The sequence below is a fragment of the Aphelocoma coerulescens genome, chromosome 15, assembly GCF_041296385.1.
Source record: "Aphelocoma coerulescens isolate FSJ_1873_10779 chromosome 15, UR_Acoe_1.0, whole genome shotgun sequence".
Lineage (NCBI taxonomy): Eukaryota > Metazoa > Chordata > Aves > Passeriformes > Corvidae > Aphelocoma > Aphelocoma coerulescens.
The window spans coordinates 4,591,100-4,609,143 of record NC_091029.1 but is presented as its reverse complement, the minus strand read 5'-3'; the positions used below and the strand labels follow the sequence as shown (position 1 = coordinate 4,609,143).

The following is an 18,044-nucleotide window of genomic DNA, read 5'->3' as shown; positions in this document are numbered from 1 at the left end:
GCTGGTTCTCTAAAGATCTTTGGAAAGGTTTCTACACTTGAGTAAAGTGCTGAGGTGCCTCCAGTCTTTGTCACAGCTCTGTTACAGCTCCTTGTGCACTGTGACAGGACTGATGTCAAGCTGCAGTAGTTGATGGTAACAGCAAGGAATGAAGTACAATAATCAACTCAATCTCCTCCTGTTGCATAGTCTGCTCACGTAAAAAAAACCAAATCCTTGTTCAGGTTTCAATTATTCATTATTTATGAAACAAGTGAAAAACAACATTTAATGAAGTCTCCAGCACCTTCTGGAGAGGAACTGGACAAGCACTGCTGCCACAGCATACGTGATCTGACTGAGTCACAGTGTGCATTATGAATTAACTCCTCAAAGTCCAGTGGGCACCTGGGCACAGCCTGATTCTGGTGGGAGTCTGACACAGCCCATGGTGTTTCACAGCTCCTGTTCCTGGGGAGGCACTGATTCTCTCACAGCTCAGGTCCACAGGGGCCTTTTATTTGCTGGGTTGCCTCACGTGTGCACAACTCCGAAGTGAAAGCAGTTCACTTCTCTGAAGGTGCTTACACTTCCACATTCTTAAAGATAGTAGAAATCTGCTCCTCTTCAGCTGGGCCACAGCTAAATGTTTTCAGAGAGTCAAGTCTTGGTCTCACTGTAGGCTATTCCAGAGGCACCATTACTTCAAGAGTTCCTTGAGCCTTCAGAGTTTTCTTTCTGTAGTCTGGAGCTGCTTCTCATGCTCGTTCCTCAAGTCCACGCTGCTCTTGGGTAACTGTAGAACTAATGGGGTCAAAATAAAGACCAGCACTGGTTGATGGGCTCTGGAATTAACCCACGCATGCTGTTCATGTGCTGGGCAGGGGCTTTAGGTAGGGTTACTCAAATTTGATTTTAGAGGCAGGCAAAGCAGGACAGACACCATAGACACTGAGCAGGGGAGTTGCACTGTACTGATTGCGTTAACAGAGCCAATAAATCCCTTTCAGCACTGAGCAACATTTGAGGCATTAGCAACACATCTGCCTCAAAAATTCTTTAAAAGATAGGGCCTTTATCAGCAAGAGAACTGTAGAGCTCTATGAGGGGAAGGAACAGCCCAGTGTTGTGCCCTGGCACTGTGACAACCAAAGCACAGATCAGAGACACTGATGCTGTCACCCTCGGTAATGGACTCGTCTGTCGGGGTGACCCCTGTGCCAGGACAACCCCTGTGTCAGAGTGACCCAGGTGTGACCTTACCCTGCTGTGCCAGCCCTGCTCTCGGTGCTGCTGGGCCCATCCCTCCTGCTCTTCCTCCTCCTCTCTCGAGCTGCACTCTGTCCCCTGTGCACAGGAAATCGGGTGAGATGGGGCGGCCTCACCAGCCGGGTGTGTATTGGGGAGCTCAGCCTACCTGTGCCTGCAGCTCCCTCCTGCGGGCTCCCTGCAGTTCCTCCTCCTGCTCCTTCTCCCGATGAGTCCCTTCCTTCTTTGCCTCCTCGAGTTCTTTGATCAGCTGCTCTCGATACTTTATGGACTCTTCTTGGGCCCGTCTGTTTAACTGCATCTTCTCTTGGATCTGCCGCTGTCTGCCTGCAAGGACCTGTGCAAAGGGAGGGGATGGAGGGAGAAGATGGTTAAACAGTTCCCAGAAAACACACCAGACAAGCAGAAAAATTCCTTCCATCCTGCTGTGGAAGGCTCTGACTCCCAAGATGGTGGTGGGTGACAAGTGGAATGATGGTTTCATTGAGCCAAGGGAGACACATCAACAACAGAGGTCATCATCACCTCATTCATCAGGCGATCTCTGGCCTTCTTCTCTCTTTCCCATTCTTCTTCTCTCTTCTCCCACATTTTTTTAGCTTCTTCCCTAAAGGAGAGAGGAAGAATTATGTCTGAGGTTAAAAGCCCTGTATACTCCACAGGCACAGATGAGCTATCCTGTGCTTTCGAGGAGTACTCAGGTTTCTCTTCAGGTTTGTTCCCTGCCAGTTGGTGTGTCCACCCCACCTCTGCCTCTCAGTGACCCTCTGACCCAGAACATTCAGCACACATGGACTCTTCAGGTGAATTTCAGAGGTGGGCAGACTCACCTAAAGATAGTCTCGAGCTCTGCTTCCCTCTCCTTTTCCAGCTGGAGCTGTTCCTCGATGACCCTCTTCATCCAGGCCACGTCTGCCACCGCCCGTTCCTGCCGCGCAATCTGCCGGCGCTGATCCTCATCTTCTTTCTCCAGGAGGGCTGATAAGATTTGCCTGTCTGTCTCCTGGAGAAAAACCACGAGATTAACTATCCACCAGCCTTGCAGCCTGTGTGCAGGGCTCCTCTGGGCATTACTGGTGACAGTGTCAAGGGTGTGCTCAGCAAGATGCTCCATCTGCTGCTTCTCTGTGAGCTTTGTGCTCCTGTGCACAAGCTGGAAGGGGCCTCCTGATCTGTAGGAATCAGAGGCAGACACAAAACACACAAGTTTTTTCACCCCACAGCATCTATAAAGTATAAATGAATCTCTTACCAGCTCCTCCTGTATCTGCTGCGCTCGTCTCCTTAACTGGACATCACACTGATGCCTCAAAAAGCGACTGAAGGAAGAAAAAAAAGCAAAAAAAAAAAAAAGCCAATATCACATTAACTCTAAAGCACCACGTCATTGTACAGCAGCACTCAGGGAGGTACATCTGTGACAATGAGGAACCTGCTACCAGGAACAAAAAGCACCAGTAACAGCACCAGTGCCTCTGCTCCTTGGCTGCTGTGGGCAAGTCCACCAAAACCCAAATATTTACATCCTACCACTGCTCCGTGGAGTATCTCCTTGTGCCCCAAGTACTGCTGTGGACACAGGAACAGATTCTATTCAAAACAAGCTCCACTTGGTGTCCTACCCAAGCTCTTTCTTCTTCCGGTGCTCTTCCATTTGTTTCCTTTCTTCTTCCAAATTCTCCAGCTCCCACTGCTGCTTTAATAAATTCTCTTGTTCCTTTTTCAGCTTTGTTGCCTAAAAAGGACAAAACAAGCACCGAGAGAGAGTACATCAGAGAGCTACAGCATCCCACAGAGCATGCTTGACCAGAGTTTGTACCCTGTGCTGCTCCACTGCAGGCAGGGAAAGCCCTCCCTGCAGTGCAGACATGGAGAGAAGAGGTCAAGTCAGCCTTGCTGTACTTCCAAGTGAAGCAATGAATTCTCAAATGAGGAGAAAGTCAAGATTACCTTTGTCTCCTGTAATTTCAGTTCTTCTATCTGCTGAAGCAACGTCTCCACTTGCTGCTTCTCCTCCAGCTGACGCTTCTCCTCCTCTTGTCTCATTCTCTCCGGCGCTTCCCCTCGTGCTGTTTCGTACTCATTTTCGTAACGTTTCTTCTCTTTGAGTTCAGTCACCTCTTCCTTTCCCAGCCCAAAGAAAACAGCATCTCAGGTTAGCCTGACACAAAGAAACAGCTTCTGGCTCAGAAAATCCACAGAGCAGACTCCAGGAAGATGGATGGCTTTGTTAACAGTGCCCTTCCCAGCAGCAGCTGCTGTGGCAAAGGTGTCACATCTCCACCTGCACATGCGTTTCAGAGTCCAGAACACCAGGGCTAAGCCCCATACCTTGGTTTTTTGCGTTAGCTGATCACCCCAAGCCTCTCTCACGTGCTTCCTGGGCAGCTCCGACTCCACCTGGAGATACAACAGATGCAGTAGGGCCATCAGTGCCAGAGGTTCTGTCCCCCAGGATCTTCCAGAGTCTCCGGAACACCACCTGGCCCTGAAATCCCAGCAGGATCTGCCTCTGCAGAGGTGGGTTTGTCTGAGTGTCCGAGGTGCCCACCGGGTCCTGAGCTGAGGGTCATTGTCACATGGGAAACACCACAGTGACAGTGACACCGGGCTGCAGCACTGGAGCAGCACATGAGTGGAGTAAACAATGAGGAAGCACCACAGCATGCCAGGTATAGCTGAGATATTAAGATTTATATTTTTTCTATTATTTATATTTTATGCACCTGGGATATTTACATTGTGAGCACTGAAAATTTGCTCAGAGTCTGAACAGATTTCTGACTTTTAAAAATACAGCTTTGAGGGAGCTTCTTAAAACTATTTAAACTCAAACCCTTTCACTTCTTTGCTTTTTGTTTATCAAAACTTGGGGTTGTTGCTGTGATGCAAGATGAGTGGCAACAGCAGAGATGCGATGGCTTTCAAGTTAAAAACAGGTTTAATAAATACAAGGCAGCGGGGACTAAAGAGAAAGCAGTATCACCTCTCGGAGCTCCGCGTTTTTGTTCCAGTGCTCGTGCAGCAGCGGCTCAGCAAACTGGGAACACAGAGCTGGGTCAGTCAGGATACGCGAGAGCTCGGTATCCCAAACCCCGCCAAGTCTGACAGTTATTCAGGGCACCAAGTGCTGGCAACTCCTGGGGAGCCCCCAGCAAGTCCCGCTGGCACAGGTGAAGCACGGGAGCGGCCCTTCCCGGGATGCGGGACGAGCACGGCCGGGCCGCTCCCTCACCTTTCTCCTGCACTCTCCGGGGCCGTCCCGCAGCTCCTGGCTCCGCATCCCGCCCCGCCGCCGCTCCCGCAGCTCCGCCGCCAGCGCCTCCTGCTCCTCGCCCAGCAGCCGCTGCAGCCGCTCCCGCCGCCGCTGCAGCCGCGCCGCCTTCTCCTCCGCGTCCCGCCGCGCCGCCGCCGCGCTGCCGCACACACCGGCAGTCAGGGGGACCCCGGCACCGCCCCGGGACCCCACCGGAGCGCGGCCGTACCTGGGCGGAGGGACGCGGGGCTCGCTCCACCGCGCCTGCAGGGAGCAGCAGGCGGCGGCGCGGGCGAAGGCGCGGCTGGTGCTCTCCCACTGCTGCCGGCTGCGCGCCTCCAGCTCCCGCCGCTCGGCCGCCCTGCGCTCCGGGCCGCGGCCCCACCGCAGCCACAGCGACATCGCAACGCGCCCGGCCGCGACGGTTCCCGCCGAGGGACACGGCGAGACGGGCTCCGCGAACACGGAGGGAGGCGGGGACCGACGGAGGGAGGCGGGGAGACACGGAGGGGAGCGCGGAGGGACGGGGAGATGGAGCGACGGCGGGGGATCCGTTCGCTCCGACCCGGCCCGGCGGTACCGCCGCGCCCCGAGCGCTCGCAGGACACGCGGGTGCGGCCCGAGCCGGGCGCGGTGCCGCTGTGCCAGCTCGGAGCGCGCAGCACCGCGGGGTTTATGGCGCTGTAAATATTTCAGGGGTTAAAGGTTTCTGTTTCTGCCCGCCTTGGCAAGGCACCAACGCGGCGCCGCCTGCAGCGAACCCAACCGGACCCGCCGCTGCGTGACCCGGGACAGGCCGGGCACCGCCGGAGGGGCTGCGGGGCATCCCGGAACGGGCTGCGGGCATCCCGAAGTGAGCTCTGAGCATCCCAGGACGGGCTGCGAGCACCCTGGGGTGGGCTCAGGGCACCGAGGGCACCACGGAATTGGCTCCTGCCACCGCGGGACGGACTTCAAGCATGCCGAGAGGGGGTCCGGGCACCGCGGGAGTCTAGCAGCGGTGAGGGAGGCGGCAGCAGCCGGCAGATGCCACCGCCGGTAACCCACAGCTCCCCGCACCGGCGTGGTACCCGCACCCTCCCTGCCAGACACAGATGGCTATCGCCCCACGACCTGTTTTTCCAGAATAACCGGTAAAACCACCATATTTGGGGCCCTGTCACCGGCAAACCCGCTCCCCACCCAGCGCACGGGCTGAGCCTCCCTCCGCTCCCACCCCTTCTTCACCTCTCCGTGTCCCCGCTCGGTGTCATTTTCCCACCCAACCCCTCACTGAGGTGTTCCGTCACTCCCGCGCGTTGAGGTTTGTTTTCCATCTGTTCCCTATAAAATATTCATCTCCGTGAATAATTAACGCCGGCCCCGCTGACGCTCGGAACGCGGCCGGGGGCAGACCGAGCTCCTGGGTACGGCCAGGCCCCGAGTCTGAGGGGGCGATGGGGGCGTGGCCTCCTCGGGCAGCAAGTCCCGCCCCCCGCCGCTCCGACCAATGGCTGCGCACCGCCCAAAGGGCGGTGCGCAGCCATTGGTCGGAGCGGCGGGGGGCGGAGCGTGGCGTGGGCGCGCTGCCGGGTCGGCCCCCGCTGCCCTCAGAGCCCCCTCAGCCGGGGAGCGGTGAGGGGGAGTGAGGGGGACGTGCGCTGGTCATGGCGCTGCTGCTGGAACACGAGTTCAAGCCGCTGCCGGCTGATAAGCAGATCGAGACTTTGCCCTTCCTGGAGGCCGTGGCGCACCTGCCGCCGTTCTTCGGTGAGACCGGGGTGGCCGGGGCTGGGAGATGCGGACTGGGAGCAGGCCTGCTGCGGGCTCAGCCGCTGCGGGGTGCCCCTTCCCCAGTTTTGGGTGGTGACCCTCCTGCCTAATCCTGATCTTGGCATCACGATCCTGTCAAACCCGCCGAGCAGCTCCTTTGGGAAGCGTCCTGTCGTCCCCTGGAACACCCCCCATCCAAAGGCATGGCTCGGGGCAGGATCCCACCCGTGGATCCCACCCCGTGTCGGGACATGGGTGGGTGTCGGCGTGGCCGCCCTCGTGTCACAGTGTGCTCGCTGCCCTCCACAATGTCAGCTATTGTGTGGCGGCTCGGTGGCAGCCCCGGAAGGGCAGGACGTGGGGCTGCCTGCCTGTGGACGGGCAGTGTCCGGTGCCTGTCAGGCTGTTCCAGGACCTTCTGCCAGGGCTGTGTCCCGGAGCCAGGGGGATTGGAGGTGGGGTCGTAGTAGGTGGCAGGGTTGTCCCAAGAGCCAACATCCACGTACGAAGCTCAGAGATCCTTTTCTAGTCTCGCCGGCGTGTCTCAGTGCCCAGGCTGTGCTTGAAGTGAAACCTGTTGGTTATGGGATGTCTGTGGTGTCCCCTGTGTCACCAATGACTAAGTGTCCTCCGTTCCTTTCTCCACAGATTGCCTGGGGACTCCCATCGTCTACTCGCCAGTCAAAGCAGACCTGACTGGAAATATCAGGGTAGGAAGGGACTTTGGAGGGCTCAGAGGGGAGAATCCCTGGGGAGAGATGCTGTGGGACTGAAGGTGTTTCAAAAAGGCTTTTCTTCCCACGGGGACTTTGGGCTCAGCGGTGGCTCATCGGGTCACATGTTTATTCCCGGGACTCCTGCCCAAAGCCCCGTTAGCAGCCACTGTGCTTCCCTGCTCCCAGGAGCCAACCCCCTTCTCTGCCCTCAGAAAATCCGGGCGGTTTATGACTCCAACCCTGCCAAGTTCAAAACACTGCAGAACATCCTGGAGGTGGAGAAGGAGCTGCATGGCTCGGCCTGGCCCAAGACGGGCGCGACGCTGGCGCTGATGTGGTTGAAAAGGTGACTCACAGCGTCGGGAGCTGCTCTGGCTGTGTCCCGGCATGTGGGGAGCTGGAGAACGCCAGCTGGAGGCTGTGTGGGCTGGGGCTGGGCAGTGTGGGGTGCTATGTTTGGGGAGCACGGGTGTTGGGAACCCCTTCCCCAAATCTCCCCCAGGAATGCACACGGAAATTCAACCTCAGAGCGTGAGCCCACAAATTGTCTGGACGGGTCAGGACCCTGCAGTGCCTGGAGGATCCATGGGGCCGCACCTGACCCTGCCCAGCTCAGCCCTCAAACCTTCACATGGAGGTTCTACTCTTTCCTGGGCCCCATGTCCTGCCCCCGAGGGCTCCATCCAGCCCTTCCCTGTCTCTTCCCTGGATGCACACACAGGGACAGGCACCACCTCTGCGAAGGGGATGCCCTGCTGGGACTGTTGGTTTTTGGGATGCTTGGACACACCAGGCTGGAAGCTGGGAAGCAGCACCCCCTTCCCGGAGCCAAACATCTCTGCTCTTCTCCCAGGGGTCTGAAATTCATTCTGGTGTTGCTGCAGAGCATCTCAGATGGCGAGAGGGATGAGGAGCATCCCAACCTCATCCGAGTGAACGCCATGAAGGCTTACGAGATCGCACTGAAGAAATACCACGGCTGGATGCTGCAGAAGCTCTTCACGGTGAGCATTCCCTCCCTCTCCAAGCATCCAGCCATCATCCCTAAGGCTGTTCCTGTGCACTGACAAGTGTCTGGAGACCCCACGGTGTTGGTGAATAGGACAACCCAACCCATGGTCTCTGTTGGGTTTGTGGGAGTCAAACTCCCTCTCCCTGTTTTATAGGGGTCAGTCTATGCTCTCCCCTACAAATCCGATTTGCTGAAGGCCTTGGAGAAGGGTAAAGAAGTCAAGGAAGAGGAAAGCATAGAAAAAATCCATCAGTTTCTCACAAGGGTCACTCCAATCCTGGATGCAATTTATGAGATGTACACGAAGATGAACGCTGAGCTGAGCTACAAAGCCTAAAGCTGGCACAGGACTGGCACAGATTAAGTAACGTGTGATGGGTGTTACCTGTATCTTCATCACTGAGGCAGCTGGGGCAGCTCCCAGCTCTCTGGTGACTTCGATTCCTGTCTGGATCTGCAGTGGATAACGTCTTTTCTAACCAAAAAATAATAGTAATTAACTTTCTATCAAGAACACGGCAATAAAACAATTGTGGGTGTCACCCTCGGATTTCCCAAGAGGAAGAGCAAGTGTTTCTAGTCCCAACTCTCGGATTCCTGTCTTCAGTGGGGCAGGGAATGAAGTGTCCTGCTGATGAATGAAGTGGCTCTCAGACCGTGCCTGGAACCCACCAACGGGCACCTCGTGTTGATCGGCACTGGATTGTCCAGAATGATGCCCATGCTGGAGGAGCTGATGACTTTCCCAGGTGACCCCAACTCCTCCAGTGCCGGCATGAGAGCGAGCCCCTCTGCTGGGATTCAGAAACCAGGGACTGTCCCCGTGGTGTTTGCGGTGCCTTATGAGCCCCCCTCGCCTCCCAGGCCCCGGGAGCAGCAATTAATAAAAACTGACAGTACCCGTGGCCTGGGAGCCTCATTTGGGGCTGTTCATGGGGGCTGTGTCAGGAAGGGTGTTTGGGGAGACTGTTTTAGGGAAGGTGTTTTGGGGCTGTTTCTGGCAGGGCTGTTTTCAGTAGGGAGATTTGGGGTTTTTTCCTAGGGGAGCTGTTTCCAGGAGGGTTTCGAGGAGGGTGCTTTGGAGCTGTGTCCTGGGAGGCTGTTTTGGAGCTGTGTCCTGGGAGGCTGTTTTTGGGAGGGTTTTCAGAGCTGTTCCTTGGGAGGGCTCTGTCAGAGACGTTGTTCCTGGGGGGTTATTTTTTGGAGGGTATTTTGGGGCTGTTCCTGGTGGGCTGTTTTGTGGCGGGTGTTCCCGGGGGATTGCCCGGGGCCGGGCGGGGGCCGATCCCGAGGGCGGGTCCCGGTGCCGCCTCCGTGCTGGAGCCGGGGCGGGGAGGGGCCGCTCTGGGGACCGGCCCCGGGCGACTCGGCGGCGCCGGAGCCTACGGGACTTTCCACGGGACCTTTCGCGGTACGGAGCCGGGGCAGCGGGCAACGGGGGGCACGACCGGGAGTGGGACGGGCCGGGACGTGGGGACCGGGGCTGGATGGAGCCTCCGGTGGGGGACATGGAAACTGGGGCAGGATGGAGCTGGCCGGGCAGTACACGGGGACGTGGGCAGGATGGAGACCCCAGGTGAGGCTGGGGCCGAGGGCTGAGCTGGGCAGGGCCAGGTGCACCCTTATGGGTCCTGACCTGTCCGGACAGTTTAGGGACTCAGACTCTGAGATTGAGATGCCAGATGGGTTCCCAGGGGGATCTTTGATAGGGGGCTCCCACCAGCTCTGAACCCCCCGTGCTGCCCACACGGAGCTCCTGGCTCTTGCCGAGGTGAGCACGGCCTCAGCGGTGAGGATGATTTGGGGAAGCAGCTGCATCACTCCAGATGAGCATTTCTGACAGGAACCCGCTGTGGTTTCAGTGATTCACTCCCACCAGATCACCCTTTAATGTCATGGGACACCCTCCCTGCTGCTCACCCATAGATGTCCCCGCACATCCCGCTGTCGGTGACAGCGTCTGTACTCCCGTGATGGGCTGGAGCAGGGACTGACTGGGGACACTGGTCCAACTGGGAGGTACCTTGGTGGGAAGCTGGGAAGAGGTGGGAGCACAGGTGGGGTTTGTGTTGGATGCGAGAGCTGTGCCTTGACTCAGTTATTCCATGAGGTGAAGAAGTCTGAAAAATCCAAACCCAAATAACTAACGGGCCAAATCAAACCCCTGTGACAGCACCTTTCCTGGCAGCGCCCGGGCTGACGGCACCAGCCCTGAGTCCCTCATTTCCCACACAAGCTCCAGCCACAGCTGGTGACAGCAGGTGTGTGACAGCCCGTGCCATGTCCGGGTTTTCCCTAAAGCTGCACTTTCCTAGGTCCCAGCACAGTTTGGACAGGTCAGGTGCTCCATTCCCATTTCCAGCCCAAAGCATCCGTCTGCTTGGGCAATTCCCTCTTCTCTGTTGTCCAAGGTCAAACCGGCCGTGGGAGGGCCCCTGTTTGCATGGGGTCAGGATGTGGGACCTGTGGGCTTTGGCAGGTGCTTGTGGAATTTCTTGCAGAGATGGAGATGGCAACAAAGTCAGCAAAGAGGAGAAACTGTCAGCTCTGTGTCCCCCAGGGCTGCACTGTCCTTTCTGGGCATCCCCCGAGGCTGCACCGTCCCTGCTGTACGTCCCCCAGGGCTGTACTGTCCCCCAGGGTTGCCTTGGCCCCACTGAGTGTACCCCACTGCTGCACTGGCCCTTCTGGTTGCCCCCCGAGGCTGCACCATCCCCACTTGGTGCCCTCCAAGGCTGCACCAGCCCCGCTGAGCATCCCCCAGGGCAGCAGGGGGAAGGGGCCACTGCCTGAACCCCCTCCCTGTCACTGCAGGGTTTCGGGGCTGTTTGCCACCCTCATCCCCCGTGCCCACAGCAGCACCGCGTGGCTGCCAGGACCTGCTGCCTCTTTCGAGCCCTTTCCCCGGCTGGGCTGCCCTCCCGACAGGGCCCAGCCTGCCATTGTGGCTTGTCGCACAGAGCTGCAGCCCAGCACAAAATGACAGGTTTTCCGCTGCCTTTTCTGTCCCGGGAGAGCTGAGCTCTCTGCAGGCGGGAGCTGTGCTGAGCCCTAACGCTGCTGGGTTTCGCCGGAGGGTTTTCGTGGAAAACGGGGCTGGGGGAGTGCCCGGGATCAGTCACCTGTCCATGTCCGGAGCGGCGTGGCGGGCAGGACACGCCGACAGGGTACAGTGTTCTGCTGGCCTCACTGATAGCACGTCTCTCCTTCATCTCCACGTCCCTCTGGGCAACCTAAACCCGTAATTTCTTGTCCCAGCCTCTGCTCCTGCCCTCCCGCGGGCTCCAGCCCCCCCGCGCCGCACCCGTCCCCTCCCGGTGCCCAGATCCGGGTCCCACCGACCCCCCCTGGGTTGTGGAGCATCAGGAACAGCCCTGGTGGCCCCGCTCCCAGCCCTGCTGCGGTGGCAGCTCCTGCTGCCTCTGGGCGCGCTTCCCTGGACGCTTCCTTGGATGTGGGGAGTATCCCAAGGAATGTTTTCTTTCCTTGGGCGGCTGATCGGAGTGCACAGGGTCTGCTCTGTGCCCTGTCCTGGGCTGCACCCCGGGCTGACCGCAGCGAGGCCGGGCTCGCCCTCGCCCAGCACGGCAGCGCCGCAGCCGGAGGGGCCCCCGCAGACGTGAGGGGTCCCCGCAGCGGGTAGGTGGGTGCCGAGAGAGCCGGGACAAGGCAGGGCCGACCGGGAGACTCGGAGCTACAGGGGATCCCGCCGGCCCCGACCGCTGCCAGGGTCGGTGAGGGACCTGTCCCGCCGCGGGGCTCGGTGCCCGGGGGAGAGGATGGGGAGGGTCTTTTGCGGGTGACACTGGGTTTTCCTCTGCCAGGTCTCTTGCTCTCGTGGAAGGAGCCGGGGGTCACAGCCACCCAGGCAGGTCAGTCGTGCCCGTCCGTCCTCCGTGCAGGGACCATGGCAGACACCGAAGACGCCCCGCGCGATGCCGGGGAGGGCGCAGGGGAGGACGGCACCCTCCAGAACGACTCCTTCCCGCTCTCCTCTCTGGCCAACCTGTTCGAGAGCGAGGACACCCCGAGCCCCGCCGAGGCAGCCCGGGGTCCCCCCGGAGCCGGGGATGGGAAGCAAAACCTCCGCATGAAATTCCACGGGGCCTTTCGGAAAGGCGCCCCGAAGCCCATGGAGCTGCTGGAGGCCACCATCTACGAGTCCCCCGTGGTCCCCGCGCCCAAGAAAGCCCCCATGGACTCCCTCTTCGACTACGGCACCTACCGACACCACCCCAGCGAGAACAAACGCTGGCGCAGGAGGGTCGGGGAGTGAGTACGGGACCCCCGCGCCCCCGGTGCGGCGGGGGGTGGGGAGGGGGATGTTCAGCAGCTGGGGACGTGGGCAGAGCTTCGAGTGGCACTGCGGGGTGCTGTGGGCAGAGGTTTCGCGCACAGGGAGCAGCTCCCAGTGAGTGCCAGTGGCAGCGCTGGGCTGTGCCATGCCGTGGTGGGGGTCCGCAGCCCCCGGTGCCGCGGGGCCGGGAGCGCGCTCCCCTTCCCCCTTACGGGCTCCATGAAAGAGGCTCTGTGCGCCCGGCCGCTCCCCTGGCCGGTGCGGCCGTCTGGCTGCGGCATGAAAGGGCTTTTCAGGAGGCCTCCGCCCTGCCCCCGCCAGGAAACCGGAGCCGGGGGGGGGCAGCCCGCGGCCGGACGCACAATGCCCCTCTGTGCCGGGCACCTGGGGCGGCCACCGTGGCCCCCCGCCAGGGTCCCCACCCAGGGGTGCAACCGGCTCAGGAGAGCGGGATGTTCCCCCGTGGAGGTGGGTGGAGGGGGCCAGGATGCCCCATGAGCCCTCAGACTGGAAGTCCCCGGCTGGGGCAGCCGCCCTCCGTCCTGCCCCCATTCCCGGTGCCCGGAGCTGACCGGTTGTCCCCGGTCCGTCCCCCTGCTGCCGACTGCTCCGACCGGTCTGGCTTCCCCCGTGGTGCCGGAGCGTGACCAAGCCCGAGGGGCACAGCTGGGGGCCCAAAGCGCTGCAGTACCTGGGTGGGAGCTGGCGAGGCACTGGGAGCACTGGGCTGCTGTGGGTGGGGAGGCTGCCCCGGCCTCACAGGTGACCCCAGTCGGGAGGTGTCCCCACGTGCCTGTCCCCAGTGGCTGAGCACCCTCAAGCTCATTGCAGAGGTGGGAAACCGAGGCAGCGGCTCCGGCTCCCAGCGCTGGCGTTTCTCCCGCAGGAAGCAGCCGCCGGCCGCAAAGGGACCGGCTCCCGACCCGCCCCCCGTCCTCAAGGTCTTCAACAGACCCATCCTCTTCGACATCGTCTCCCGGGGGTCCCCGGCCGGCCTGGATGGGCTCCTCTCCTTCCTGCTCACCCACAAGAAGCGCCTCACGGACGAGGAGTTCCGAGGTGAGGACCTGGGTGTTCCTTGCCCTGGTGCCAGGGCTGCGCCGTGACCCCTGGTGATCCCGGTGTTCCTGCGGGAATGGGGATGGGGATGCACAGCTCTGGCATGGGAAGCCAGGGGGCCTGAGGGGGCTTGCCCTGGGCCCCCCTCAGCACCTTCCACTCGCAGAGCCCTCCACGGGAAAGACCTGCCTGCCCAAGGCCCTGCTCAACCTGAGCGGGGGCAAGAACGACACCATCCCCATCCTCCTGGACATCGCCGAGAAGACGGGAAACATGCGGGAGTTCATCAACTCGCCCTTCAGGGACGTCTACTACCGAGGTGGGGGGCGTGGGCCACCGCTGGCCCCGCCTGGCCACGGGGAACACTGGGATGATTCGGGGAGCTGGGAAGGCTGGGACTCGGGGGATGTCGCGGGGCAAGGCGGTGGCTGACGGGCGGTGGTGTCCCAGGCCAGACAGCCCTGCACATCGCCATCGAGCGCCGCTGCAAGCACTACGTGGAGCTGCTGGTGGAGAAAGGAGCAGACGTCCATGCCCAGGCCCGCGGCCGCTTCTTCCAGCCCAAGAGCGAGGGCGGCTACTTCTACTTCGGTGAGCAGGGAAGGAGCCCGGGTGGCTGCACCCCGAGGTGCCCCCGCAGCGGGGAAGGGGTGACAGGAGCGCCGGTGGTGTCCCCGCAGGTGAGCTGCCCCTCTCGCTGGCCGCCTGCACCAACCAGCCGCACATCGTGCACTACCTGACGGAGAACGGGCACAAGCAGGCGGACCTGCGGCGCCAGGACTCCCGCGGCAACACCGTGCTGCACGCCCTGGTGGCCATCGCCGACAACACCCGCGAGAACACCAAGTTTGTCACCAAGATGTACGACCTGCTCCTCGTCAAGTGCGCCAAGCTCTTCCCCGACACCAACCTGGAGGCCCTGCTCAACAACGACGGCCTCTCGCCGCTCATGATGGCAGCCAAGACCGGCAAGATCGGGGTACAGTGACCCCCCCCTGTATTGGGGGACGGCTCCCTGCCATCCCCGCTGAGTCCTGTCGCGCTCAGTGCATGTCCCTGCACGGCTTCTCTCTGCAGATGCTGGTGGAAACCTGGATGTGCAGCCTATTAACCCGGATAATTAAAGTCCCTTTGCATTCTGGCCCTTTCCTAACTAACTCCAGACCCTCGCACAGCCCATCCTCTCCCCTGACCTGCCCTCAGCCTCCGGTGGGGCAGGCAGGAGGGTCATCAAAAATGCAGAACTGCAGCATCCTGGGGGCTGCGACGGTGTCTTTGCACCACCCCAGGAGCACCTGGGAGCATCCTGAGCCCACTGGGGTGGGTTGGGGGATGCACCCGGGGTGGGGTGGGAGAAGGCCAGGATGCCCCAAGCAGGTGGGGCCAGGTCTGGGGGTAGCAGTCCTCCATCCATCCGGCAGATTTTCCAGCACATCATCCGGCGGGAGATCACGGACGAGGATGTCCGGCACCTCTCCCGGAAATTCAAGGACTGGGCGTACGGCCCCGTCTACTCCTCCCTCTACGACCTCTCCTCTCTGGACACTTGTGGGGAGGAGGTGTCCGTGCTGGAGATCCTCGTCTACAACAGCAAGATCGAGGTGTGCGGGGGCTGGGGGGACTGGGAGGGGTCTGGAGGGGATGGGGTGGCCCTGTGCCCTCTGTCAGCACCCATGTCCCACCAGAACCGCCACGAGATGCTGGCCGTGGAGCCCATCAACGAGCTGCTGCGGGACAAGTGGCGCAAGTTTGGGGCCGTCTCCTTCTACATCAGCGTGGTGTCCTACCTCAGCGCCATGATCATCTTCACCCTCGTCGCCTACTACCGCCCCATGGAAGGCCCCGTGAGTCCCCACGCTAGCCCAGCCCCACGGGCCAGTGCTGCCTCGCAGCGGGGTCTGCCTGGTCTCTGTCCCCAGGGGATGGGGGAGCAGCTCAGCTCTGTCCTCTCCCCGCAGCCGCCCTACCCCTACACCAGCACCGCCGACTACCTGCGCCTGGCCGGGGAGATCATCACTCTCCTCACTGGAATCCTCTTCTTCTGCACAAACGTCAGTGTGGCAAGGCAGGGGGTCCTCCCGTGGGACCACTGAACCCTCGGGGTCCCCAGGGGTGACAGTCCCTGTGTCCTGAGGCATCCACTAGTTCCTCAGTGGCCCCAGACACAGGGACCCTGCCACCCCAGACCCTCCAGCCTCTGCCTCTCTCCCACAGATCAAAGACCTGTTCATGAAGAAGTGCCCGGGTGTGAACTCCTTCTTCATAGATGGCTCCTTCCAGCTGCTCTAGTATGTGGGGAAGCCCCGGGACCACCACAAGCCACTGCACCCCCCGGGCTTGTGGGTGCAGGGTCTGACCCCCAACTCTCCTCCAGCTTCATCTACTCGGTGCTGGTGATTGTCACGGCGGGGCTGTACCTGGGTGGCATCGAGGCCTACCTGGCTGTCATGGTCTTTGCGCTGGTCCTGGGCTGGATGAACGCCCTGTACTTCACCCGCGGGCTCAAGCTGACGGGGACCTACAGCATCATGATCCAGAAGGTCTGGTGGGGTCATGGGTCTTGTCCTTCTCCAGGGGTGATCCTCCTGTGGAAGTGCAGCCTAAAGAGGTTCCTCCAGGCTTTGTGAAGGGTTCCAGTGGCTCTCCACTGCCCTGCTCCCAGCCCGGCCGTGCCGGTGGTGCAGCTTGGTGATGATGCCGTGGTCCAGCACACCTCACCCTGCTCTCCATCACTTTCAGATTCTCTTCAAAGACCTGTTCCGCTTCCTCCTGGTCTACCTGCTCTTCATGATCGGCTACGCCTCAGGTAACACCTGGCTGGGGGAAGGACAAGCCCTGTGGCTCAGCATGGCTGGGCAGGGGGCTGCAGACCCCCAGCTCCATCCCACCTGCCCACGGGCACAGCCATTGCCTCCTCCGGGAGTGGAGAGGGTCTCATCCAGAACAGAGCCACATTGGGACCCACTGTGGATCCCGTCCTTGCCGTTGCCTCTGCGGACTCGCTGTCCCTGTCCCTTCTCCCTCAGCCCTGGTATCCCTCCTCAACCCGTGTCCCAGCAGCGAGTCCTGCAGCGAGAAGTCCAACTGCACGGTGCCCACCTACCCGTCCTGCCGGGACAGCCAGACCTTCAGCACCTTCCTGCTCGACCTCTTCAAGCTCACCATTGGCATGGGCGACCTGGAGATGCTCGAGAGCGCCAAGTACCCCGGCGTCTTCATCATCCTCCTCGTCACCTACATCATCCTCACCTTCGTGCTCCTCCTCAACATGCTCATCGCCCTCATGGGGGAGACTGTGGGCCAAGTCTCCAAGGAGAGCAAGCACATCTGGAAGCTGCAGGTACCACCCGGGGGGCTGCAGGACGGGGGCCCCAGGGGCATCCTGTGCCTGGGGCGCTGCAGCATCGAGGCCTCCCGAGCTCCGTGGGCCAGGTACCTCCATGCTCAAGCAGTCCCTGGTGTCCCTGGCAGTGGGCCACCACCATCCTGGACATCGAGCGCTCCTTCCCAGTGTTCCTGCGGAAAGCCTTCCGCTCGGGGGAGATGGTCACTGTGGGGAAGGGCACGGACGGAACCCCTGACCGCCGCTGGTGCTTCAGGTAAAGGTGGGCGCCCTCAGGGGCTGGGGAGCAGCTGAGCCTCTCCCACCACAGCCAGCAGCATTTTGGGGAGCTGGCACCACACACTCGTTTGCTGGGTGCTTTGTACTGATGTGGAGGCAGCTGGCATTGCTGGTGGGTGCCAGAGCTCCCACCCTGGCTCCCAGGCAGCCCCTGCGGGTCTGACCTTCCCCACAGGGTGGACGAGGTGAACTGGTCCCACTGGAACCAGAATCTGGGCATCATCAGTGAGGACCCGGGCAAGAGCGACACGTACCAGTACTACGGCTTCTCCCACACCGTGGGCCGCCTGCGAAGAGGTGAGCGCCGTGCTGCAGGCAGGGAGCATCCTCGGGATGCTGCTTGCAGCCTCTGATGAGCCCCAGGAGCAGATCTGGAGGCCAAGACAGCAGCCACAGGCTCCCGGCTCTGCCAACCTCCCACCCTCTCTACAGATCGGTGGTCGACGGTGGTGCCCCGCGTGGTGGAGCTGAACAAGAGCTGCCCACCGGAGGAGGTGGTGGTGCCCCTGGGGACCGTGGGCACAGCGGAGCCGCGGGAGCGGCGGCACGGCCATGCCCCAAGCTCCCCGCTCTAGCCCGGCAGCACCGGCAGCTGATGGACTCTGCCCGGGCCCCCGGAGCGGCTCCAGAATCGCGGCTGGGCTGGATGGTGCTTGTGTGCTCCTCAGGGATTCGTGCAGCCTCTGTCCCTCCGGCAGCCGCTGTCCCGGCAGGTGTCCAGCCCAGGTGGGGGGCCTGACCCTGCCCCGGCGGTGCCGGTGGTCTCGGCTCTCACCGGCGAGCTCCAGTGCCACCGCTTCGCTTTGCTGTGCCGGGGCCGTGGCTGTGCTGTGCCGGGAGCCTCGGCCCGGACCCGGGGTGGGGAGCACGGCCCCCGCCGCCCACCAGGGCCGATGGTTTTGCCACAGAGTTTTGCACAAGATTTATACGACTATTTATTTAGTAATAAAGACTGACCCGCCACCGCTGCCTCCTGCCGGCACTGAGTGATTCCGGATGGGAGAGCCCCGCTGCCGGCGGGGCTCGGGGAGAGATGGAGCAGCTGGCTGCTCCCTGGCTGTGCCGTGCCGTGCCGTGCCATG

The 18,044-nt window shown here is 61.2% G+C and overlaps 3 protein-coding genes across 7 annotated transcripts; 2 read left to right on the top strand and 1 right to left on the bottom strand.

The window, feature by feature from the left end:
* Window positions 1–216: 216 nt before the first annotated feature.
* TCHP (trichoplein keratin filament binding) lies at window positions 217–5,524 on the bottom strand. Of its 3 annotated transcripts, none has more exons than XM_069031383.1 (11): window positions 4,484–5,524; window positions 4,235–4,288; window positions 3,580–3,648; window positions 3,199–3,372; window positions 2,871–2,983; window positions 2,501–2,567; window positions 2,079–2,251; window positions 1,774–1,855; window positions 1,397–1,585; window positions 1,243–1,326; window positions 217–783 (listed from the first exon to the last, which is right to left on the bottom strand). In XM_069031383.1, exons 1-11 carry the CDS (start codon window positions 4,904–4,906, stop codon window positions 751–753), a joined length of 1,461 nt encoding a protein of 486 aa, XP_068887484.1. In that variant the 5' UTR covers window positions 4,907–5,524; the 3' UTR covers window positions 217–750. The 3 variants fall into 3 exon arrangements, with proteins under 3 accessions (XP_068887484.1, XP_068887483.1, XP_068887482.1); XM_069031382.1 differs by having other exon boundaries at window positions 2,079–2,567; window positions 4,484–4,664; window positions 4,734–5,524; XM_069031381.1 differs by having other exon boundaries at window positions 2,079–2,567.
* A 535-nt stretch (window positions 5,525–6,059) lies between these two features.
* Window positions 6,060–8,889, top strand: GLTP (glycolipid transfer protein). The gene is made up of 5 exons (XM_069031120.1): window positions 6,060–6,253; window positions 6,905–6,966; window positions 7,185–7,318; window positions 7,826–7,976; window positions 8,139–8,889. The coding sequence occupies exons 1-5, from the start codon at window positions 6,151–6,153 to the stop codon at window positions 8,319–8,321; spliced, it is 633 nt and encodes a 210-aa protein (XP_068887221.1). The 5' UTR covers window positions 6,060–6,150; the 3' UTR covers window positions 8,322–8,889.
* A 478-nt stretch (window positions 8,890–9,367) lies between these two features.
* On the top strand, window positions 9,368–18,012 carry TRPV4 (transient receptor potential cation channel subfamily V member 4). Of its 3 annotated transcripts, XM_069031094.1 has the most exons (16): window positions 9,368–9,395; window positions 11,809–12,256; window positions 13,168–13,340; window positions 13,507–13,659; window positions 13,791–13,931; window positions 14,021–14,319; window positions 14,762–14,941; window positions 15,026–15,184; window positions 15,299–15,391; window positions 15,555–15,628; window positions 15,715–15,880; window positions 16,080–16,146; window positions 16,367–16,680; window positions 16,812–16,939; window positions 17,138–17,259; window positions 17,395–18,012. In XM_069031094.1, the coding sequence occupies exons 2-16, from the start codon at window positions 11,892–11,894 to the stop codon at window positions 17,535–17,537; spliced, it is 2,577 nt and encodes an 858-aa protein (XP_068887195.1). In that variant the 5' UTR covers window positions 9,368–9,395; window positions 11,809–11,891; the 3' UTR covers window positions 17,538–18,012. The 3 variants fall into 3 exon arrangements, with proteins under 3 accessions (XP_068887195.1, XP_068887197.1, XP_068887196.1); XM_069031096.1 differs by lacking the exon at window positions 17,395–18,012 and having other exon boundaries at window positions 16,401–16,680; window positions 17,138–17,231; XM_069031095.1 differs by lacking the exon at window positions 17,395–18,012 and having other exon boundaries at window positions 16,401–16,680; window positions 16,812–17,229.
* The last annotated feature ends 32 nt before the right edge of the window (window positions 18,013–18,044 follow it).

Bases quoted from the DNA above. Each gene is read 5' to 3' on its own strand.
- TRPV4 (XM_069031094.1), top strand. From the start codon at position 11,892: ATGGCAGACACCGAAGACGCCCCGCGCGATGCCGGGGAGGGCGCAGGG. The intron at 12,257-13,167 runs GTGAGTACGGGA...TTTCTCCCGCAG, and splicing joins TGGCGCAGGAGGGTCGGGGA to GAAGCAGCCGCCGGCCGCAA. The intron at 16,681-16,811 runs GTACCACCCGGG...TGTCCCTGGCAG, and splicing joins AGCACATCTGGAAGCTGCAG to TGGGCCACCACCATCCTGGA.
- GLTP (XM_069031120.1), top strand. From the start codon at position 6,151: ATGGCGCTGCTGCTGGAACACGAGTTCAAGCCGCTGCCGGCTGATAAG. The intron at 6,254-6,904 runs GTGAGACCGGGG...CTTTCTCCACAG, and splicing joins GCACCTGCCGCCGTTCTTCG to ATTGCCTGGGGACTCCCATC. The intron at 6,967-7,184 runs GTAGGAAGGGAC...CTCTGCCCTCAG, and splicing joins ACCTGACTGGAAATATCAGG to AAAATCCGGGCGGTTTATGA.
- TCHP (XM_069031381.1), bottom strand. From the start codon at position 4,906: ATGTCGCTGTGGCTGCGGTGGGGCCGCGGCCCGGAGCGCAGGGCGGCC. The intron at 1,856-2,078 runs GTGAGTCTGCCC...TCTCTCCTTTAG, and splicing joins GAGCTCGAGACTATCTTTAG to GGAAGAAGCTAAAAAAATGT. The intron at 1,586-1,773 runs GTGATGATGACC...CCCTTTGCACAG, and splicing joins GAGATCGCCTGATGAATGAG to GTCCTTGCAGGCAGACAGCG.